This window comes from Epinephelus lanceolatus, chromosome 21 (genome assembly GCF_041903045.1).
Source record: "Epinephelus lanceolatus isolate andai-2023 chromosome 21, ASM4190304v1, whole genome shotgun sequence".
NCBI lineage: Eukaryota > Metazoa > Chordata > Actinopteri > Perciformes > Serranidae > Epinephelus > Epinephelus lanceolatus.
This window is the reverse complement of record NC_135754.1, coordinates 21,791,626-21,815,942: the sequence shown is the minus strand read 5'-3', so window position 1 is coordinate 21,815,942 and position 24,317 is coordinate 21,791,626. Positions and strand designations below refer to the sequence as shown.

Genomic DNA, 24,317 nt, shown 5'->3' with positions numbered 1-24,317 from the left:
CCCCACAGCTCTGTCTGTGTGTAGATCTTTTACCAGATATAACACTGGTGCAGTTTTATTAAAAAACACCACCATCCTGGGGTTCCTCTGTGGTAGCTGTCAGTCATCAAGTATCTCTTCATTCAGTCCTCTTTGAAAGGTCACAGCTCCAGCCACAACAAGCTGTGAAAACATGGTTAGGGTGTACTCAGGGTCCTTGAGGCAGGTTACTACTACACTGACCTTACTTCACTTCTTCCCTGTCATTTTCCCCCTGTACAACACTTCCAGAGCTGTAAACCTTATTTTGTCATTCCTTCGCTCTTTATAAGTCTTCCTGTAGAAACAATATGAAAACAAACGTCCAAAATGAAAACAAAAAGTGGTACTTCTGCACAAATTGTCCATGTGTCCACCAGTGGTTCCCAACCTGGGGTCAGGACACCCAGTGGGTACCAAGATAAAGTTGATGGGTCACAAGATGATTTAAAGCATAGAATTCAAGCCTGTAAATTTACAGGCATGTATTTATACAAACTTCAGTTTAAACAATATATGTATTAAAACTCAGTCATAAGTCCACACTAATGCCATGCATTGCTTCATTTTAAGGTGACTTAAGGTTGGAACCACTGCTGTACACACACATTTTTCTCATTTAACTCTCACACAATCTCTGTTCTGCTCCTTTGTGTATCCTGTTGCTTATTTTTCTAAGTGTCTGCCCTTGTTTATCATTCCAGGCCTTTTGACATGCATCCTGATATCCATCTCTCCCTCCTCTTAGCGCTGCTGCTTCAAGGTCAGTTTGTTGCTTTTGTTACTGTCTTGCATTTCGTTTCAGCTGAGGAGTGCCTGCTGTGCCCCTCTGGTGTTAAAAGTCTACAGTTTTTGAATGTTTTTGTAATGAACCCATATCTTTACATATATTGAATCACTTAAAGTTCATTTGGAGAATACAGATATACAAAATGTGACAGTAGGCCTACCTTGCACTCATCTTAATAAAATGTTTTTCCTTTTGGCTGAGAATACCGTGGTAGTTGGTTACACCTTCTGAACATCCTCAGTTGAACATTCAGGTCTTTTAACAAATTTCTTTTAGAAAAGTTACACATTTTGGGAAATATGCCTATTTTTCATTTGAATGCAGCCTGTAGCCAGCTAGCTTAGCCTAGCATACAGACAAGGAGCAGGAGGAAACAGCTTGCCTGGCTCCGTCCAAAGGAAACAAACACACCCCCCCCCCCCCCCCCCCCCCCCCCCATTGCTGTACATGCATTTGTTTTTATTTTGTGTTTGCTTTTTCATAAACGACTTAGGAATCGTTACACATTTTGGGAAATACGCTGGCTTTTGTCTAGAGTTTAATGAAACTACAGCCAACAGACAGTAAGCTTAGCCTAGCATAAATACTGGCACAGGTGGAGGTGTGTCCAAAGGTAATACACCTATCACCACTTCTAAAACTCACTAATTAGAAATAAGTTCAACAATGAGTATAAGCGTAGCTGCTTTTCTCTTTAGAGTTAGATAAGAAGAAGATTGATACCACTCTTTTGCCTGGACACTACTGGGTAACATTAAATATGAAACTATAGCTAGCAGCTAGTTATCTTACACTAACTTTAAGATTAGCCAGCCTTGCTCTGTCCAAAGGTAACAAAATCCTCCTACCAACACCTCTATACCTTACAAATTCAAATATTCTGTTGTTAATTAAAAAATGTAAGGAAATAAGCTTGTTTGCTTCATTGTCAAGTGTTAGAAGAAAAGATTGATAGTAAAATTTAAAGCTATAGCTAGCAGCCAATTAGCTAAGCCTAGCTTAAAGACTGGAGACAGCCAGCCTGGCTCTGTCCAAAGATAATAAAAGCCCCCTACAAATACTTACATATAAATTGGCAGTAAATAAGCTTGTTTGCTTTCTTTTTGAAAGTTAGATGAGAAGATTGATAGTCCTCACTCTGGTCTGTATGATAATTATAATGCTATAGCTAATACCCAGTTAGCTTAGCCTAGCTTAAAATCTGGAAACAACCAGCCTGACTCTGTCCAAAGATAAGAAAATCCACCCACGGACACTTCTGTAACTCACTATTTCAAATATTCTTTAGATATTTAGAGAAATTGTTGGGATATAAGCTTGTTGACTTTATTGTCGAGAGTTAGATGAGAAGATGATAATTAAATATGAAACTACAGCTAGCAGCCAGTTAGCTTAACCTAGCTTAAGGACTGGAAACAGCCAGCCTGGCTCTCTCCAAAGCCAAAAAAAAAATCCACCTACCAACACCTCTATAACTTACTAATTCAAATATTATTTAGTTATAATTGTGAGAAAATAAGCTTGTTTGCTTTATTGTCAAGAGTTAGAGGAGAACTTTGACAGTTAAATTTAACAGCAAGTTATCTTAGCCTGGCCTAAAGACTGGAAACAACAACTTGGCTCTATCCAAAGGTAATAAAAGCCCCCTACCAATACTTGTATACTTTCCTTATTCAAATATTCTTTAGCTATTTAAAGAAATTGTTGGTAAATAAGCTTGTTTGCTTTATTGTTGAAAGTTACATGATAAGATTGATAGTTATCATCCTCATCTGTATGGTAATTATATTGCTATAGCAAATAGCCATGTAGTTTAGCCTAGCTTAAAGACTGGAAAAAAGCAGCCTGGCTCTGTCCAAAGGTAACAAAATCCCACCTTTGGGCACTAATATAACTAGCTTGTTCGCTTTATTGTCGAGAGTTAGATGAGAAGATGATAATTAAATATGACACTGTAGCTAGCAGCCAGATAGCTTAGCCTAGCTTAAAGACTGGAAACTGCCAACCTGGCTCTGTCCAAGGGTAATAAAATGAGAAGTTAGTTATGAAGGTTAAACATTACCACTCGTGTGTTTCGTAAATATAATGCAACAGCTAACAGCTAGTTAGCTTAGCCTAGCTATGAACCTCAAGGCTTAATTAAAATGGGTTCCTTCAAGGTTTGTATTTGACTAAAATTGAAATAAATGTTAATGTATAGGCATATATTGATGGATGTTAGAGTTTGTCAGAGAGAACGGCTTCAAGGGAAATTTCGGTTTATTTTAGTGACATAGAAATAATAGTTAGCATGTTAGCCGTTAGCCTAGATACAGCTATAGCGTCAGACCTGTTAAAACTTAATTGAACGGGCATCCTTTCAAGTGCAAAGTTAGTCCACTAAACAAGCTTTTTCTCCACAAAGACCGCCTCATATCGTTAGGATAAATGTCAGAGAACATATAGAAAACGACATGTAAATGTGTTGTCTTACCTTACCGGTGTGGTGCCATGTTTGTTGTTTACCATTTAGCTAAGGCTGCAACCGGTCCCATTCCTTGCAACAGAGGTATTCCTCTTCTGTGGGCACTGGGGTACAGCATTCACAGGTAACGTTACACCACCGATCTCCAGAGCTAAAGCCTTCCAGCAGCCATTTCTCCTCTGTCGTCCTCTACCTGTTGCGCCTCTCTCTCTCTCCTCCTCCGTTCTTCAATTTCACAAAGCTCTTTGTCAGTGTATTCTGGCTCAAATAAATAAGGGCGGCCATCGCCTCTCGATGTGGAAAGCCTATGTACTAACATTCCACATTTAGGTGGTCTTCAGAGTTGTTGTCTTACCTTACGGTGTGTTTACCTTTTAACTCTGCTTCCCAAAGCGCGGCCAAAATATCACGAGAACAAGCAGCGATCTCATACCTTGTCTGAAATATCGCGAGAACACGCCGCAGCAGCTGCAAGGCAGAACCGGACAGTAGCCTGAAAGGTTCATTCATTTATTTTATGAAAGATTTATAGAATAATGGCTGACTTTTTGCCAGACTTCGATTTTGTGGAGGAGGAATTTGATTTTGCAGAGTTTTATGGCCGCCCTTATTTATTTGAGCCAGAATACACTGACGAAGAGCTTCGTGAAATTGAAGAACAGAGGAGGAGAGAGAGAGAGGCGCAACAGGTAGAGGACGACAGAGGAGGAATGGCTGCTGGAAGGCTTTAGCTCTGGAGATCGGTGGTGTAACGTTACCTGTGAATGTTGTACCCCAGTGCCCACAGAAGAGGAATACCTCTGTTGCAAGGAATGGGACCGGTTGCAGCCTTAGCTAAATGGTAAACAACAAACATAGCAGCACACCGGTAAGGTAAGACAACACGTTTACATGTCGTTTTCCATATGTTTTCTGACATTTATCCTAACGATATGAGGCGGTCTTTGTGGAGGAAAAAGCTTGTTCAGTGGACTAACTTTGCACTTGAAATAGGGGTGTAACGGTACACAAAAATCTCGGTTCGGTACGTACCTCAGTACACAAGTCACGGTTCGGTTTTTTTTTCGGTATAGTAATGAAAAAAATAGACAACTATTAAATATCTTTTACTTATTGGTAACCTTATTAAAACATACCACCACAGCAGTTAACTCTTTTTACACAATTTTTGAATGAAACAAATTAGGGATGCACCGAAATGAAAATTTGTGGCTGAAGCTGAATATTATTAAACGCTTGGCCAAATACCGAGTACCGAATACCGAATATCATTGTTTAGTTTTTCATTAGTTTTTGCAGATGAACCCCCTCCAGATTAGTGTTGTCACGGTACCAAAATTGGATCCCACTGTGCGATACCAATGAAAATATCATGGTTCTGATTAGTATTACAATACCACAGCAAAAATGAGGCAGATGTGCCTTTTGTCATTTATAAAAAGATAAATCACTTTTCTATAATACAGCAATGATATTTCAATGGAATAAATTACTTATTGACTTATTCATACTTCAAAAACAACATCAATGAGTGATTAACATAGGGGGGATCAAAATAAAATAAATAAATAAAATAAGAATCAACCAGCCACCCTCCTCCCCTGACAGTCCCTTCATAAGTAATGAACAGTCCCTGAAGTGCGGTGATGTTTGTGGGCCATTACTGCCAGAAAGAGAGAAATGTGAAAGGCTCGTTTCTCCCCTGACACGTGACATACCTGTGTTCGGCTGGCTCAGCTGTTCAGGTACTTCTGGGCAGTCATGACACCAAGAAGAGGATATTATTGGAACCGACTTCTCCGTCGCCCGGTAAGCCGATGGCTGCCGTATTTGAAAGGAATACATTAACGTTACTGTCTGTGTCTGTGACCCCCGTTCAACCCACAACCGATGGGATTCGCCTTTCGTTTCTGCTGCTGGTTGAAATCTGTAGGCTGCTCGCACAGCGTGCTGAATGATTTAAGCCTATTTTGCTCGCTCAAAACTATTTTTAGTCGCAAATGCGAGTGCCGTGATGGACAGATCACCACAGTACTGACATTTTATTCCGCCCGTCATGGCACGCCGTTTGATTGCGTTATCAAAACGCTGCTATTATTCAGCCTTGCTTTTAACTTATTCCACCGAATACCGAATGTGTGTTTTTTTGCAATATTCGGCCGAATATATTCGATTACCGAATATTCGGTGCATCCCTAAAACAAATATATATATAAAATCCTGCTTTTTCACATTGTTTGAATGAAAATAGAAATATAAAAGTGAAAAATAAAATCCTGCTGTTTTTTTAACACATTTTTTGAATGAAAAATATAAATATACATTTCTGCTTTAACAGTTTTACTCAATTAAAATAAAAAGTATAGTGCACCCGGTCAGCTTTAAAGCCTGCTCAGATTCAGTTTTACTAGGAACTTACTTAGCCTTCCCATTTTGTTAAAGTGCAGTAAACAAAACATGCTTATATCTAAAGTGCAGCTTAAACAATTTTATCCAACTCCAATGGCGTTGATTATTTCGTAAGCGCGATGGTCAGGGAAACGCTCTTTCTTTTTAAACGACGACAATATCGTAGTTTGCACCAGATTGCTTTTTCTAGTCGTGCCAGTTAACGTTCAAACTCGGGTGGTGTCGCTTTAGATGCGTTAGCATGTTAGACGTGTTTCCAAGTACATACCCGACCGCTGTTCTGCAGTGTCGGCACACTGCTTTTGACTTGTCCACTTGTTTATTTCCATCTTCGTATTTTACCCTGGAACCAAAGTGTTCCCAAACGGAGGACTTAAGGTTTGCGGGTGGGTCTTCAGGTTCGTCAGGCTCACTTGCCATGTTGTCAAAATGCGAGAATGCGCTGCACAAAGTGAAAGCGGAGGTTTACAGGACTCTGTCCGTCACTCAATTATGTCCGTCGGGGAACTAGATATTTTAAATGGTTCGGCTCGCAAAAACGGAATTAAAATAAAACAAAATAAAATAAAATAATATCCTGCGCCCAATAATTCGGTACAGGGTCGTGCCGAACCGAAAGTCGCGTACCGAACGGTTCGACACAAATACATGTACCATTACGGCCCTAACTTGAAAGGATGCCCGTTCAATTACGTTTTAACAGGTCTGACGCTACGGCTGTATCTAGGCTAACGGCTAACATGCTAACTATTATTTCTATGCCACTAGTGACTTGAAACAAATTTAGGACGATAGGAGACGGGTTGAAATAAACCGAAATTTCCCTTTAAGTCAGTGAAATGTTTTCAAAAATACAGTGATAAAAATATTCAGTGTATTACATAGACTGTAACAATAATGGACGTAGCTACTGTGACATCACCCATTGGTTTATGGATTCCTGTTGAGCATGAAGTGACCATATTTAGGTGAGAGGCTTGAGCTATGGAGGAGCAAGGGGTGGTTCTGAGAGGAGTTGAGGACACTGTTGACAGACAGCCTGCCACTCAAAGCTGCCTGCCTTTAATTATGCGTAACTTTAAGCCTTAAATTAATGTAAATGGGTGAGTTATACAAAAATGTACCACCCATACAGTTGTCATGAAGGGGGAATGCATTTTCCGGCCCCAGAGGTTGCTGCTTGGTGTGTTGGCATTTGTGAGCATATTTGAGGCCTATGTTTGCACGGTGAAAAATCCATGATGCTTCACTGATGTTCCTCTGGTCAACCTGAGATTCTTTACAAGATATTTTACTGCTTAAACCTGTCAAGTGTGCAGTGCTGAAGAATTCCCATCATCTTCTCTCGAGAGTGATTTCCTCCTGTGTTTAAAGCGCTTGCTTGTTTCCAGGCAAGTCAAATTTTGCATCTCTTTTATAGTGTATCGTCAGTTCTTCTCTTGGACCTGAGAGTACAGGTATTTGCCTGAGGGAAGAGGCAGGAGTTGTGGGGCAATATAATCTTTGGGTTGTTTTCAAAAATGACAGCTTTAGCACCATCTGAAGTATTTATTACTGACCATTTTAAGACTTTGAACTTGAGCAAACAAGACTGTTTCACCTTGTCAAGACGCCCCCTTTCCTCCTGGTGCTGACAGCACAGATAACGTGTTGCAGTGCTTCACCAGCTAGATATCCATGTAATCCAGGCTGTCAAGTGAAATTTCCCAGATAGGTACCAGCTGATTGTAGTTTTCAACTTCGATTTTAAAGGAATATTCCTTATATCTCTCAGACTTTGGTGGGATTGATGATGCCAATTAGAAATTGACTCCTCAGCCTGTGGATTCAAGCTCATTGTCTTGCTCCCGCTGTTTTCATTCACAGACATTAAAGATACACACTCATTTTGCTTGAGGCACTTGGCTGAACAGACAGACTTTTTGTTCAGCACAGTGGGGCCCTGCTGACCATGAGAACGCAGCTTGCCAAGACTCGAAACTTTCACTGTCAGCTGTCAGGAGGACTTTGGGCTGGACTGACGTTGGAATTATGGGCAGATGAAAGGGTCAGGATTGAAATAAGGTGGGAGCTGAGGCCTCTGAGTTTCAGGTGGTACTTTTATTTAACGTTTGTGGTGGATTTTATACTTAAATGTCTTCTGACCTCATGCAGTTTACTCCTTTCTTGAACTGATGTTGGAAGATGCAAAGATTTCACGGGCATTTAAAGAGGGATGTGAAGTAGGTCGAGGGCTGGCAGGATGTCTGATTTTCATTATATGATTATTGTGGCCAAAAGATTTCACAGCAGCCATATTAGTGTGATATATCAGTAGTTTTACTATTTAGAAACTGTCAATAAAGAAGAGACTTGCTTTGTCGTGCGAATTTGATGCCCAGTGGCCATCAAGAAGCCTGTCTGGGAGTTTGGAATATTTTTGTGGATGTGTGCACACTATGCTTCTCTCAGGAAAATGTATTGTTGCTCCAGTGCAGCTTTGCAAAATGCATGTGGCAGTTTGCTGCATCTCCCTCATTTTTGCCAGTAGGGGCTGCCACCAAGGACCTCATATTTATTTCTCCCTAATCCTCACTGCGCTGCTTTAGTGACAGAAAGACGAGCAGAGGAGGACAAAGTCAGTGTTGGCACTAAATTCTCTGACACATCCTGCTGAACTTTTGTACATGAAACCTTTCTTTGATGTTCCTGTCTTTCTTCACCTTCACCTATTTAGGAGACACTAAATCAGCATGAGGCGGACAGCCTGAAGCTTCACAGCAATGGGAACAAACTCACAGTTTCTTCCTGTATTGTGATTGGAAAGAAGGACTGTGCTATTCAGAGAGTGGAATCTGTTTAATGTGGAGATGCATGTAAAACCACTCAAGCGCTGCGTCTCCACGCTGGACAAATGCCTCGGTGACCCATTGGGGTTACCAGGGACAACAAGGCGTGTTCACATGGGTTTTCTGAACAGGAAATCACATGCCCTCCCCGCCCCTCCCTGGGCTGTACGTGTGCCTGAATAGAGCGACGTCCTTTCGGTGAATAGAGCGAAAGAATGGTTTTCTTCACTTGTCCACTCACATTAGCTTTGAATATTTAATTATCCATTGCAGAAAGGGTCAAGTGGGAGTCAGTGAACTGTATTGGCTTCAAGGACAGCATCCAATTTATTATTTAATTCAACTTCTAAAGGCTCTAATGATGTTTCGTTTAAAGGCGCTGAATAGACACAGATAACCCATCATCACAAATCATAAATATGCCTCAAGGGACTTTACTGTCTGTACAGTAAACACTATCGTCTGTCCTTTTTGACCCTTACTTAAAAAAGAAAAACCATTAATGAGACAAAATGTCAATTTAGAGTTATGGTAGCCTCTGCACCAGCAGGGCAATATGTTTTCAGGTTGTCTGTCCATCTGTCCACCTGTCCCATTCTCATGAACACGATATGTTAAAATCACCTGAAGGGAATTTCCTCAGATTTGGCACAAACATTCACTTGCACTCAATGATGAACTGATTAGAATTTGGTGGTCAAAGGTCACTTTGACCTGGCTTCCGTCTCATTCTTGTGAACATGATATCTTAAGAACACCATCAGGGAATTTCGGCAATTTTGATTAGATTTTAAAGGTCAAAGGCTAAGGCCACTGTGACTTGGCATCTGTTTCAGTTTTGTGACACTATATCTCAACAAAGCCGTGTTTTGGGACATAACTCAAAAATTCATTCTGCAGGGCGTCGGTGGCTTAGTGGGTAGAGCAGGCGCCCCATGAACAAGGCTGTTGCTGCAGCGGCCCGGGTTCGAATCCTTTACTGCATGTCATCCCCCCTCTCTCTCTCTCTCCCCCCTTCACGCTTACCTGTTCTGTCCATTAAAGGCAAAAATGCCCCAAAAAATATCTTAAAAAAAAAAAAAAAATTCATTCTGCACTTGAGCGTGTTGTGTAGGGTTTTGTTTTGCATTGACAGTTATGGTAGCAGTATCTAAATGTGATATGTTGGAGTCATGCACATGCATGATGCTGTGTACATACAGCGTGTTTAGAAATGTGACTAACCTCTGTGTTGTTTGTCCCTCCTAGTCCAGCAGGGCACCTCAGTGCAGGAGATCCAAACCAGCCATGAAAACATCATGAAGATCAACTCGGCAGGAGAAAGTGAGTAGAGAGAAAATTCTGTTTCGAGAACAAATTAGACACACCAAAAACTCGGCACATAAGGAGGTTGTGGTTGGTGGATGGAGCTGTGACAGTCACCCGCATGTGCGTCATTGGATGTTAGAATTCACAAATATGCAAAATGCCCCATCATCTCTCCTACATAGCAGCAAGACACAGATTTTTTTTGTTTATTTGCCTCTTTTCTGTTGTTTTGTGTCTAATTGATAGCATTTTGTGTCATTTTGTTATTTTTATGTCTTTGTGGTAATTTTGCATCTCTTGGAGATAAGTTGTGTTTCTTTGAGGTCCTTTGAAGTCATTTTGTGTCTGTGTGAGGTCATTTTGTCTCTCTTTTTAGATATTTTGTGTCTCATTGTGACATTTTGTGTTTTTGTTATAATCTTATGTCTCTATTAATTTTGTGTCTCTTTTAGGTCATTTTGTTTCTTTTAGAGGTCCTTTGTAGTTATTTTGTGTCTCTTTAGGATATTTTGTCTCTCTTTTAGGTCATTTTGTGTATTTTTGTAGTTATTTTGTGTCTCTGAGGTCATTATGTGTCTCTTTTAGGTCATTTGAGGTCTTTTTGCTGTAATTTTGTCTTTTCATTGTATGTTTGTTTCTGTTTGAGGACATTTTGGGTCTCTGAGGTAATTTTGTGTCTCTTTGTATTCATTTTGTGTTTGTTTTTGGTCAATTTGTGTCGCCCCGAAGACAATATGTGTCCCTTTGAGGTAATTTTTTGTCTCGTTTTAGTCATTTTGTGTCTCTTTGAGATCATTGTGTGTCTCTTTAAGGTCATTTTAGGTCTTTTTGCTATAATTTTGTCTTTTTGTTGTAAGTTCGTTTCTGCTTGAGGACATTTTGTGTCTTTGTGGTCATTATGTGTCTCTCTGAGGTAATTTTCTGTCGCTTTATATTCATTTTGTGTGTCTTTGAGGCAATTGTGTGTTTCTTTGAGGATATTTTGGGGCTTTTTAGATCATTTTATGTCTGTTTTTAGTCATTTTTGTCTCCTTGTAGTAATTTTGTGTCTCTTTGTAGTTGCTTTTCCCTTTTTTTTGGTAACTTTCCATCTCTTTGTGGCCATTTTGAGTCTCCTCCTAGTCAATACCTGTTAATTTGAGTGACATTTTGTAGGATAAGTCCAGGGGTGCCCTGACACTTTGGCCCCTGGGCCCAAGCCCATTCAGTAATCCGTCCATGATAGCATATTGTGTTGAGGCTTAAGTGACAGAATGTGCAGGGTCTGATGTAGGCAGAGTTGTACAAAAGTTTAAAGTGCAGTTAAGTTGCAGTAAATAGCTAATAAATTGTGTGGCAGAGTGACAACACTTTGGAAGAATCCTTTGAGGTGGTGGGTGGTCCTTATTACTTAGTGTCTGTGTCACAGTGGAAAGTGTTTTGAGGTGACCTTCCCATACGCAGACAGACGGCACACTCTCCCTGTCTCTAATGGCCCCCTCTTCATGATCAGCTGCACATTCTGACATGACAGAAACACTGTGGATTATTTATGCCACCAGCGAGCACAAACATGCTTGGTGATGGTTTTGTGAGTCTGCTCCTGGGAAAAGAAAAACGAGCTCTCAGGCATGCTAAGCTGTTTTTCTCTTATTATGTCAGGGTGTTATTTTCATCCACTGCAGCCCATTTGATCACTAACCAAGATAATCCCATAATGCCCATATAGAATAAGACAATAGGAGTTCTTTGCAAGAAATACAGTGAAGACAATGAAGGAGTTTGGACCTTCAGTGTGTTTAACTGTGTGTGATTTTGTGTGTGTGTTTCTATGGGAAGTGATGCAGTGCTCAGCAGCCATGGATATCCTCTTCCTCATGGATGGTTCTTACAGCGTGGGGAAGGGCAGCTTTGAGAGGTCCAAACACTACGCAATCAAACTCTGTCAAGCTCTTGATATCAGACCAGACAAGGTTTGTTTTCTTTCAGTTCTCCGCCCCCCTCCCCTCACTCTCTTCCTCTTTCTCTCATGTCAATCACCATTCACGTAATGCCACCCTTGTCCAGGTGCGAGTCGGCTTGATTCAGTTTGGTTCCACCCCTCGATTGGAGTTCACCCTAGACTCGTACACCACCAAACAAGAGCTGAAGAAGCACATGAAAAAGATTTCCTACAGGTGTGTTGGCAATAATACCAAAACAGTGAGTTAATAAAACTGACAAAGGTTTGTCAATGTGTTTAACAAGTTATCTGGATGATCTTGGAAGGGATTTAGTTCAAACTTGTGCAGAAGGCAGAACGGACGTACACACATTCAGGAGTATTACAAATTCTCCCTGGGAAGGAAAACAAATTAATTTCAGATTAGAGGGGCACACCACAGGTGGTCACTGGATATTGGATAAGTGCATAAGCCGAGAAAGAGGAAGGTAATTTGGCCGTGTGTGTGTGTGTGTGTGTGTGTGTGTGTGTGTGTGTGTGTGTGTGTGTGTGTGTGTGTGTTGTTCACAATTTGGCTCACCATCTGGTTTGAAATGGCTAGCCGTGTTTGAACTTATTAGCTGTCACATTGCCTCAAATCAAATTAATACCTTACAGAGTTCAATTGTAGCAGTATAATGTCAGTCTATGTTGATTCATGCGTCATTTATATTTCAATGCCTTTATTAAAGTTTGTTTAAATTACATTACAAACAATATTACTCTGTACAGTAGAACTCCTACTTTGTAATATTTCTCTCTGCTCCTCACCAACAATATGACCAAGAACATGAATAATTTGCATGGTAACACACAATTTTAAAGTATTTTTAGTTCAGTGGCTTAACTCACTCCGTTGAAATAGTTGTCTGTGTTAAAGTTGCATTTTCAGCAATTTTGGCATTTTGTTCACACACAAACTGCATTTTAGGTCCCTGAAAATAGGCCTTTTGTAAAACTCCTTCCAAGGTGTTCAGAAAGTCAGCTGTTGCCATGTAGATGGGGAAAACAGATTTTTCTGTGTGGAGCATCGGAGTGTGTGCTGTTATTTCCTTTACAGCAACAATTTGTGTGATGTCAGACATGTCCAAAATAATGTTGGCTCTAACCTTGCAAACAGGATTTTTTTTTTTTTTACATGTTTGCACATAGATGCACAGTCACTGTTCCACTATATCAAGGAACAGAGGCGTCAGGATGCGCTACAGAGGTCATTGCTCCATAATCAGCGACTTCACCTGTTGGTTTGGCATGTCCTTGTCATCATTTTATTTAGAACTTAATTTTTATTTAGTTTTCAATAACAACAATACAGTGAATACATTTCCTTTTTTCCCAGCTATATTTAACATTTCACTCCAATCCACTTCAACATCTTAACCCATTGGTCAAAAAGCAAAATTTAAATAGAATAAAAAAAGAGAACAGAATGAAAATTGATAGTACTAATTGTCCACTCCACATTATAATCACACAGATAAAGAACAGGTGCAAAATTTGTTCTACAGACAATGACATATAATGTGATATGTACAGTGCAGGCCAAAAGTTTGGACGCACCTTCTCATTCAATGCGTTTTCTTTATTTTCATGACTATTTACATTGTAGATTCTCACTGAAGGCATCAAAACTATGAATGAACACATGTGGAGTTATGTACTTAACAAAAAAAGGTGAAATAACTGAAAACATGTTTTATATTCTAGTTTCTTCAAAATAGCCACCCTTTGCTCTGATTACTGCTTTGCACACTCTTGGCATTCTCTTGATGAGCTTCAAGAGGTAGTCACCTGAAATGGTTTCCACTTCACAGGTGTGCCTTATCAGGGTTAATTAGTGGAATTTCTTGCTTTATCAATGGGGTTGGGACCATCAGTTGTGTTGTGCAGAAGTCAGGTTAATACACAGCCGACAGCCCTATTGGACAACTGTTAAAATTCATATTATGGCAAGAACCAATCAGCTAACTAAAGAAAAACGAGTGGCCATCATTACTTTAAGAAATGAAGGTCAGTCAGTCCGGAAAATTGCAAAAACTTTAAATGTGTCCCCAAGTGGAGTTGCAAAAACCATCAAGCGCTACAACCAAACTGGCACACATGAGGACCGACCCAGGAAAGGAAGACCAAGAGTCACCTCTGCTTCTGAGGATAAGTTCATCCGAGTCACCAGCCTCAGAAATCGCAAGTTAACAGCAGCTCAGATCAGAGACCAGATGAATGCCACACAGAGTTCTAGCAGCAGACCCATCTCTAGAACAACTGTTAAGAGGAGACTGCGCGAATCAGGCCTTCATGGTCAAATAGCTGCTAGGAAACCACTGCTAAGGAGAGGCAACAAGCAGAAGAGATTTGTTTGGGCCAAGAAACACAAGGAATGGACATTAGACCAGTGGAAATCTGTGCTTTGGTCTGATGAGTCCAAATTTGAGATCTTTGGTTCCAAGCGCCGTGTCTTTGTGAGACGCAGAAAAGGTGAACGGATGGATTCCACATGCCTGGTTCCCACTGTGAAGCATGGAGGAGGAGGTGTGATGGTGTGGGGGTGTTTTGCTGGTGACACTGTTGGGGATTTATTCAAAATTGAAGGCACACTGAACCAGCATGGCTACCACAGCATCCTGCAGCGACATGCCATCCCATCCGGTTTGCATTTAGTTGGACGATCATTTATTTTTCAACAGGACAATGACCCCAAACACACCTCCAGGCTGTGTAAGGGCTATTTGACCAAGAAGGAGAGTGATGGAGTGCTGCGGCAGATGACCTGGCCTCCACAGTCACCGGACCTGAACCCAATCGAGATGGTTTGGGGTGAGCTGGACCGCAGAGTGAAGGCAAAGGGGCCAACAAGTGCTAAACACCTCTGGGAACTCCTTCAAGACTGTTGGAAAACCATTTCAGGTGACTACCTCTTGATGCTCATTGAGAAGAAGAAAACGCATTGAATGAGAAGGTGTGTCCAAACTTTTGGCCTGTACTGTATATGGGGGAATATTAAAGTAAAAGTTTGGCAGAGCCCTACTGGAGATATGCCAGGACTCCATCAATTAGTAAAGATGATTTTTTGTTATCTTTATGTGTGTGTAATTTGTTCCATCTGATAGAGGTCCCAGACCTTTTAGATCCATGTATTGTATGTGAGAGCGTGGGGCTTCAGCCATCTGACGGTTATACACTTTAAGGCTGCTGTAAGTAATATACACAAGATGTATTTCTTATCCCTCGCATTTAGACTCTCAGGGATAACTACTCCTCTAGGGTCTTGTGAAATACAGTATCTATTTGAAAAACCTCTCTAAGGGCATCACCTACCTCTCTCCAGTATAAACCTAACTTTGGACATTGCAAAAATATGTGTGTGATTGGCAGTGCATGTTCCAGAGTTTCTCCAACATCAGCTGGAATGTGATAGGCCCATTTAAGATATTGCATCTGGTGCTCTGAAAAATCTAATTCTAATTTTTCATTTAAATTCCCTCCCATGTGTTAGAATTTGTAAGCAGATGCACCTCGGTCATATCACAGCACACTTGAAAGGAAGTATGCACTACGTTCATCTCTGCTTCCCTTATCGGTAGGGTGTTATGTCGGTTCACTGAAAAAATATAATTTATACACTTTTGTGTTTGAATTTGAATGACAGTGCCGGGGTAGACAGGATTCTTTAACTGACACCTGTAGCTCTATAGCTCGCTCTGTCAGCTGGTTTGTCATTCAGTCTACAAAAATGTCCCCAGCCTTTGGCAGCCACCATTTTTGCCCTAGGAGGCTGAAATTTGACATGGAGGTTGCAGCTATTGCAATTTCACACTTGTTTGAGAACAAAAGAGGAAAAACCTGTTATAAAAAAACACCTGTGCACATGTGGACCAGGCCTTGGTCTGTGTGCCTTGTGAAAAAAATGTATCTTGTAACAGTAAGTCTGATATGGGATGGAAACTGTAAACAGCAGCTGCAAAAGCTGATCATTAAAAAACATTAGCTATTTCTAATTCTGTATCCAGCATTGTTGTGTAAGATTACCCACTGCAATGCCACTTAAACAAGTATTTACAAGCATCTAAGATGCAGCCTGTCCAACATGTTTGTACAGTTTGGGTTATGTAAGATGTATTGTGGAGCAGCATTTCAATCTGCACTTGTTGGCTGAGACACCAATACCCTTTGTTATTGACATAAATCTGTTCAAGAGAGCTGAGCTCTTTTAATCATGCCTGAAGGCCTTTAAACCTTTTACTGTATTGTTTTGTAGTCTCAGTGCTTCAAGGAGACATAGCATTGTTTTCACAGCTGGAAAAAAAAGTATCAAAACAAGATGGGAAATATGATGAATGGCATTTAAGTGCCTCACTACCTGCACATCACTGTGTTTGTTTCAGCAGTTCTTCCTCCTAGCAATCACGAGACGCTGCGTTTCTTTGTGTCTGGTGGTGAGATTGGAAAAAGGTTCCTGCTCTGACTGACATTTATGTCTTCTTGAAAAAAGTGTGATAGGTTTTAAATGGGTTTTTGAGCCCTGGGGTGATGAAACTTCAGACGATTTTATTAGCATTCTCAGTCCAGAAACTAAAAGAGGAATCCAACCACAATTGGTCTGTGGTTTATTTTGGCAGTGACATGTGATGCGGTGGATTATTAACTCTGCTGGCTTCTGTTAAGCACAGTACAAATTCTTTAATTGTTCTGTTTCTGTCTCTAAAAACTCTGAACCTCAAGAGGAGGCAGCACCCAGACAGGCCTGGCTCTGAAGTATGTGCTGAGGAAGGGTTTCCCAGGCGGCCGTAACTCCTCCACTGTGGCCCGGATCGCCATCCTCTTATCAGATGGGAAGTCTCAGGGCAACGTGGCGCAGGCGGCTGCACAGCTCAAAGAGACCGGTGTGGTCGTCTTCGCTGTGGGCATCCGCTTCCCCAGGTATGTTTGATGGTTGGAAAATGATCATAAATTAAACTACTTATTTTCAGTCTCATAAAAGGTTTGTTTTCCAGGTGGGAGGAGCTACACGCTTTGGCCAGTGAGCCGATGGAGAGCCACGTCTTCTTTGCCGAGCATTTCTTCGATGCCGTCAACGGCCTGTACACCACGCTGACCACCTTTGCTGTCTGCAGTGCCACACCTGCAGGTGCGAGACTTTTTCACTGCAGGCAGTTATGACTGTCCTTTCCCCCACTTACTTATTTGTGTTTCTCTCTTCAACTCCCGACTTACCCTCTCGAACACCTGTCCCAACCCAATCCTCCCATCCTGTTCCCCAGGCTGTCAGATGGAGTCGTTTCCCTGCGAGAGGAAAACACTGGAGACGGTGAAAGAGCTGCAGGGGAATTACATGTGTTGGAAAGGCTCCAAGGGGTATTCCACATACACGTCTCTGTGTCCGTACTACAGGCAAGTGTACATGAATGCATCAATAATGCACGAGGCTTCTTCACCCGAAGAATATGGTCTTTATGAAAATGATTTACTGAACTTTTACAAGAGAAAACTCTCTATTTACTGAAACTGGAGACACTATTTTAATAGCTACAACTCAACATTAAAATCTAAATTCCTGAAAATTTGTATTTAATTGTACAATGCAAACTTTGCCGTAAATCATGATTCTGTGATGAAACAAGTCTCCAGTACAGATAATAGACTTTTCACAAGTATGAGTATCAGCTGAGTGACATGTGTCAATATACATATCCAGGATAAAAGAAAGTCTTCATTTGGGTTGCTGTCTTAAATTGCTTACTCTTGTGAACAAAAATGATCTGGAGCGAAATCTTGAGATTGTTCCTGAAATAGTTTTTAAACAATTAATATATATGATCATAATATATACATTTAGCAGCTTCTAATCAACCCATATCAATTTCAGGTTTAAAATAACTACTTCTGGTTAGGCCCTGACTAACTTCCAGTTTAAACTCTGCCCATTCTGAGTACACATTCAGATCATTTAGTTAGTTGAACAGATACAGATACAAATAGTAGTGTACTCACTCATCTCTAGTAGGAATGATGGACCCACAGTTGTGTCTAGCAGGTATTGAAGAGGCCACAGAAATGGTTTTATAATAAATAAAGGAGGCTGGTGTCAGACTTGTGGGTGAAAAAAAATCTGTGCATTGGAACCAAATATGTAAAGGTAAGATAAGTTAAGGCAAGGCAGCTATTCAAAGTGCTTTACAGAGCAATAAAATGTTAAACATGATAAAGGATACAGAAAAGAGTAAAGAGGAAAAAAAGATACTAAAGGTAAAATCAATTACTAAATGATTTACAATTCAAAAAAAAAATCACCATTAAATAGCAGAAGTGCAGGCAAGAGGTGCAAAGAAAAAAAATTATTTAAATTGATTTAAAATTGAGTTTGAAAATAAGTTTGCAGTCATTAGAGGGTGGAGTAGGCAGTGTGAAAAAGGAACGTTTTTAGCTTTGACTTGAAAGTGCTCAGAGTACGGGCATGTCTTACATCACCTTGGTTATTCCAGGTTTGTGCTGCTGATAACAAAACGCTGCTACACTATGTTTTGTTTGGATTCTTGGGACGGTCATTAGGCCAGCCCCAGATGTCCTTAGGGTCCAAGAAGGTTCATATGTCACAAGCATGTCAGAGAGATATTTGGGTGCTGAGCCACAGAGTGATTTATACACAAGCAGCAAGATTTTGAAATCAGTTCTCTGAGTGACAGGTGTCAAAGTAATGTGATCATATTTCCTAGTTTTTTTTTTTTGTCAGGACCCTGGCAGCAGCGTTCTGAATAAGCTGAAGTTGCCAAACAGCTTGTGTGGAAAGTGCTACACACAGACCGTTGCAGTGATCTAATCTACTGGAAGTTAAGATAAAATAAGCTTTTTTAATTGCACACCAGAAAAACTCTCTCACTACAGCAGCTCACCAGGCAAAAGCAATGTAAAAAAAAAAGTGAGTGTGTGATAAATAAAAATGAAACAAGACAAAAACACTACAAACAATACAAATAAGATAGAATGAAACATAAAACAATCGAAAAGCTATATACACTTTTCATTTGTTCATATTCTGTATGTCCATGATAGATGATTGCACATGATACATGGTGTGTAACACTGAAATATATAAATAGTATTTCACAGTAAGCAGCAAATATGATTTCACAAGTCGGAAAACTGAAAAACACTTGGTTTTCATTGCTTAATAAACCTCAAGGCTGTGGTTGTTCAACAGGGCAACTACCATGTGTTAATGAGCTGCGTCAGTGCGAGGGTGTTAATAAAAACAAGTGTAATTCTGTCAGACCCTCCCAGGGCAAATTAAATTGACTAATTTAATTTCCCCACATATTGCAAATTCACCACAGTGAAATGGTTGAAGCCAAGTAGAGCTCACTGTTTGAAGAGCTATCACAACTTTTCATTTGATCTTCCAAATCTTATTTGTCATGAATACATTAAACCTCCCAACAGTTTGTTTTCACAATAGCTCAGTTTTAAGCATTTGTAGATACAACACAAAGTAGGACTGCTGCTTGAACAACACTGTACATGGGTCTATATAATAGTACCTTATTTATTTATCACTTTGGTTATAAGCATCTGCCAAATGATTATATGTAAATATATATATGTTGCTTTCCATGTGAGTTGCTTTTTTTTCAAATTTTGTCATGTACAAACTGATAGGCAAGGTTTGTATTTCCATCATAGAACTGCCAAAACAGAGCCAATTTGAAAATAGAAATTTCATTTACTTGAGAGGGGAAAAAAAGAAGTTAGTCCTCGCAAAATACAACATTTTTTAAACAAAAAAACCTGACAAAACAAGTGAATTCTGTCTAAGTCCAAATATGTGTGTTGCAGGTACAACAAGATGTACAAGAGACACCAGACAGTCTGCCATCGGACGATCTGTCCAGGTAACAACACTGTTCTTTCTCTCTTTGAGATGTTGTGTGCATACAGTGTTGAGAGGATAACTTTTAAATGTATTCTATTACAGATAACTTAATACATACCCTAAAATGTAATCTGTAATACAGTATATTCCATTAGATTACTCATTTCTGTTGATGGAACATGTGTGCCTAGTAGCATCTTAATTCAGAATATTCAGTTGTATGTTTATACCTCTGTGCTGGCAATAGCTGTGACTGGAGGCATTATGTTTCTGGGTTGTCCATCTGTCCATCCATTCGCCCAACTCTGTGTATATGCCCGTTCATACACATTTAAACAGCCTACTTCCTGCCACTCTTTCTTTCTCTTCTGTACTGTAGATCCCTGTGACTCTCAGCCCTGTCTGAACGGTGGAACATGTGTATCAGAGGGTCCAGAGGGTTACCACTGCAAATGTCCACCTGGCTATGGAGGAGACCCACACTGTGGTCTGTACTTACTGGGATATTAGTGTCACCCAACTGGCTGCATACCATTTGTAATTTAACCCTCCATCCCTCCTCAGCTCCTGCGTTATCACTGGACTGCTCCGTAGACCTGCTGTTCCTGATGGAGGGCTCTGCCACGCTTACCTTGGAGGGCTTCCTCCGTCACAAGTCCTTCTTGAAACGCTTCCTGCGCACTGTGATTGGGTCCAACAGCCCCAGCAGAGTCGGCCTGGCAGTGTTTGGTGGTGAGACCAGAGTCGAGGCCCCGGTGGACAACTTCAAAGGGGACCTGAGGGGTCTACTTCAGACGGTGGAGGCACTTCAACCAATCGGTGGCGAGACCCGGACGGGCCAGGCCCTTCGCTATGTCACACGTCACGGCTTCGTGAGCGCACCAGTCTTTGCGGATGTCACTGATGACCTGCCCCGGGTGGTGGTGCTGCTCACTGCCACTCCTGCTGCAGACGAGGTAGTAGAGCCTTCTAAGTATGCTCGAGACAGAGAGATCTTCCTGATAGGGGTGGGACCAGACTACCTAAGGGGACAACTGAATAATATCACAGGAAATCCCCAGAGGACTATCACCTACACACCACCTGAATTCAGTGCCAAGATCCCTGAGCTCAAGGCTAAGATCTGCAGCGTGGACACACAAGGTACTGACAGACTTTTTAATACCTAATGAAATATTCAAATTACCATTAGAATCCAGGCATTCCAAATTGTATGTTTGAACTAGTAATGATTGTCTGTATATTTTGACAACATAATTCTTTGTCTTTTTGTTTCTCAGGTTGTCTGGGTCAAGCAGTTGACCTGGTGTTTGCCCTGGACGCCTCAGGTGGTGTCAGCCCTGATAACTTTGCCATCCTCCGCGACTTTGTGCGCAGCCTCACTGTCCAGTTCGACATCAACCGTGACGTTGCTCAAGTGGCACTTGTGGCTTACGGTCGGAGAGCCACCACCGTCTTCAACTTGGACACCAACGAGTCTGGTTCTGCCATCCTCAAGGCTGTAGGTGAGGCCAGCTACATGGGCGGAGTGGCTTCAACAGGCTCAGCTTTGCTTCACATCCACTCCAACGTCCTGACGGTGGCCAAAGGTGCACGACCCGGCGTCAACAAGGCCGTGGTGGTGGTGACGGACGGTTCAGGCAGTGATGACGCTGTTGTTCCAGCTCAAAAGATAAGAGACAATGGAGTTTCGTTGTTTGTGATTGGAATCGGCGATGTACAGAAAGAGAGGCTGCTGCAGATTGCTGGTTCAGAGGAACACATGATTGCGGTGCCATCTTACGAGGATCTCAAGTACTTTGAGGATGTTCTGGTGCAGATGCTGTGTTCAGGTGAGAATACAGAAACTTCTTGTTGCCAGAACTTTTCAGGACAGCTTGCCCTGTCCTGCTCTATGGTAGGGCTGTTGGAACAAATTTGGTATATAAATCAAATGGTAAAAAAATTCCACTAATGGAATGCTGAAAGTACTATTTGAATGTGTAGATTATTTACAAATGTGTTGGCTATGTTTGCAAATCCCGCTCTTCTCACCTTGCTGCTCCTTCTCTTCATGCAGTTCCTAGAGTACGCTTTGCCACTCTGAGAGTGTGGTGCTCTGTGTAACTGGACGGCATATTCCAACAGCGCTCGAAATTTACCAACAGTCCAGTTTCCGCTAGAATGTGCTCTGGCTGGCTCTCCATTGACTATTTACAAATGCACCGTTGGCTAACCAGCATGTGAAAACAAAATGCTTTTGTCATGTCTGATGAACAGCTAGGTTTCCTGTATCACAAAAAAGTGCAAGAAAACGATGCACCCACAGAGATCACCACTCCTGAACATTTAGGAAGTGCTATGGGATTGAAAATTAGTTAATTTAGTTCATCTTGTGCCAAAGTTTACTTATTGCCTAGTCAGAAAGCTATCATCTGTTGGTAATTCCAAATGCTTATTGGTAATGTTGGAATGCCCTCTAGTGGACAGAAAGTATAACAGCCACATGCTGATACTGACAATGCATTTAGCAATGCAGAAGTCTGTGTATACAGTGTTGTGGTATAAAGTAAATGTCAATAATAGGCTAAATTTGAGCAATAAAAAAACTCTAATAATGAATATATGATTGGGCAGTCTCAGGCAGTGACCTTGTTTGGGATCCTTGAGATGTGAAGGTAGAAGCACGTCCTGAGCCTCTCAGTGCCAGCTGGGTGTATCCAATACCTTCCTCCTGACCACAGCAGGGAGAAAAGGCTGTTATCCAGGTGGCTGGGATCTTTAATAATTCTCCTGGCTTTATTTTTGCACCACCTGGTGTACATATCCTTTAGGCAGGATAGAGTGCCACCTGTTGTATGTTTAGCCAAACAAACCACTCTTTGCAGGGCCTTGCAGTAGTGATCAGATCTGTACCAGGCAGTGATCTTCCCCGTCGGGATGCTCTTGATGGTGCAGGAGTAGAAATTCCGTAGCACTTACCTCACTATATGCCCAGAATTTCCTCAAGCGTCTGAGATGAAACAGCCTCTGCCTTGCCTTTCTCACCAATTAGTCAGTATGCGCCCAGGTCAGGATCACAGTGATGTGGACACCAAGGTATTTGAAGCTGTCCACCCTATTCATCAAGAACCCGTTGATTTTGAGGGGGGGTGTAGTTCCTTCCCTGCTTCATCCAAAGATCCGCTATTATCTCCTTAGTTAATAATATGGTATGGAATACAAATAGGGCCATAAAAAAGATGGGCAGCTCTACTATATTGATAGAAAGAATGGGTTGATAAATAAAAGGCAGGGAATGCTCGGAGACCTGAATAAAATATGAATTTATTAACTTGTTGTTATGGTAACCAGCTGATTTATAACATTTCTTTCCATCAGAGGTCAAAAAGCCGGTAGACCTGTGCAAGCCCAACCCATGTATGAATGACGGGACCTGCATCCTGTCTGGAGGGAGCTTCCGCTGTCAATGCCGAGGCTACGAAGGACCACACTGTGAAACAAGTCAGTGACAATAAGTCTTCCTTCCTCATTTTCTTACGTCTTTACTCCTTCCTATAGAACCTTCCCTCTCATATGTTTATCAGTCAACAGTCCTTGCAGCAGCAGCAATATTTGCATGTGCATATGGCTTTTTCTGTCTGTAGGAAGCAGCAGGTCTTCATCCAGAGGAGATCTGCCGAGGCCGGCAGGTCTCAGGAAGAAGAGCAGGCAGAAGAAGAGTCACCAGGAGCTCCTTCATCACTACAAACTGCACCGCAGGAGACACACAGCATGATGCACACACAAACGCACATACTGTACACTCATACCCAAGTCAGTCATGGACATTTAAGACCCAAGGATGTTTGCGGGTACACAGTGGAGTAAAGGGAAATCAAGTGTTACTGTTTCAACATTTAAACTTGCACTCAAACTTCAACAAGTGCCTTCAAACTGTGTGTATTTCTACTGCAGTGTCTGTCTGTGCCCTAGTGTGTCACTATACTCAGTGATGTGCAGTTGTCTCAACATGGTTCTCTTGTTTATTCAAAGATGTAAACTTTTATATATTATAGTGTATATCTGTGTCATAATTGTATTATTTTTTAATGATCACCACAACCTTGTTATCTCCTTCAAACCAAAACAAAAACATAAAATTTGTGCCAAAATGCTTTTTACTAAGTGTTCAGTTTTTGTGTTTCAATATATTTAATATTCTTTTTTTTTTTATAATAGGCCCCTCCTAAGTTTACTCAACTGATTGAGTGTTGTAAGATGTTAGAAAGATGACTGTTTGGTCCTAAGAATGAACAACAATTAGTTTATAAATATAAGTATATATGTATTTCAGTATTAGTTTTATTGGTGCAAAACTGTATAACACTCAGAAAACAAGGCTGGTTTTGTACTCAAAGGGAAAGTTCACACTAAAATCAAAAATGCACATTCTCTCTCTTACCTGTAGTGTTATTTATTAATCGAGATTGTTTTGGTGTGAGTTGTAGAGTGTTGGAGATATCGGCGTTTTATCTAAAATATAATGGTGCTCAAAGCACCTAAAAAACACATTTGAAAAACTCAACAGCAATGTCTCTTTCCAGTAATCATGACTGGGTTACTCAAGATAATCCACAGACCTTGTTGTGAGCAGTTTCATGTACAGTAGGAACTATTTTCTTTGTTCCACTCATGGAAGAGACAGTGACAGTGCG

General features: G+C 41.0%; 1 protein-coding gene across 1 annotated transcript in view; it reads left to right on the top strand.

Annotated features, from left to right (window-relative positions):
- Window positions 1-23,775, top strand: part of vwa2 (von Willebrand factor A domain containing 2) — a 28,334-nt gene extending 4,559 nt beyond the window's left edge. The window contains exons 2-14 of the mRNA XM_078163358.1: window positions 723-781; window positions 9,758-9,832; window positions 11,636-11,769; window positions 11,864-11,973; window positions 16,497-16,694; window positions 16,769-16,902; window positions 17,036-17,165; window positions 19,605-19,660; window positions 20,021-20,128; window positions 20,206-20,784; window positions 20,922-21,473; window positions 23,002-23,124; window positions 23,268-23,775. Of these exons, the coding sequence (XP_078019484.1) occupies window positions 733-781; window positions 9,758-9,832; window positions 11,636-11,769; window positions 11,864-11,973; window positions 16,497-16,694; window positions 16,769-16,902; window positions 17,036-17,165; window positions 19,605-19,660; window positions 20,021-20,128; window positions 20,206-20,784; window positions 20,922-21,473; window positions 23,002-23,124; window positions 23,268-23,398 (2,379 nt within the window). The 5' untranslated portion in view covers window positions 723-732 and the 3' untranslated portion in view covers window positions 23,399-23,775. The remainder of the gene's footprint in view (window positions 1-722; window positions 782-9,757; window positions 9,833-11,635; window positions 11,770-11,863; window positions 11,974-16,496; window positions 16,695-16,768; window positions 16,903-17,035; window positions 17,166-19,604; window positions 19,661-20,020; window positions 20,129-20,205; window positions 20,785-20,921; window positions 21,474-23,001; window positions 23,125-23,267) is intronic.
- Window positions 23,776-24,317: the final 542 nt, after the last annotated feature.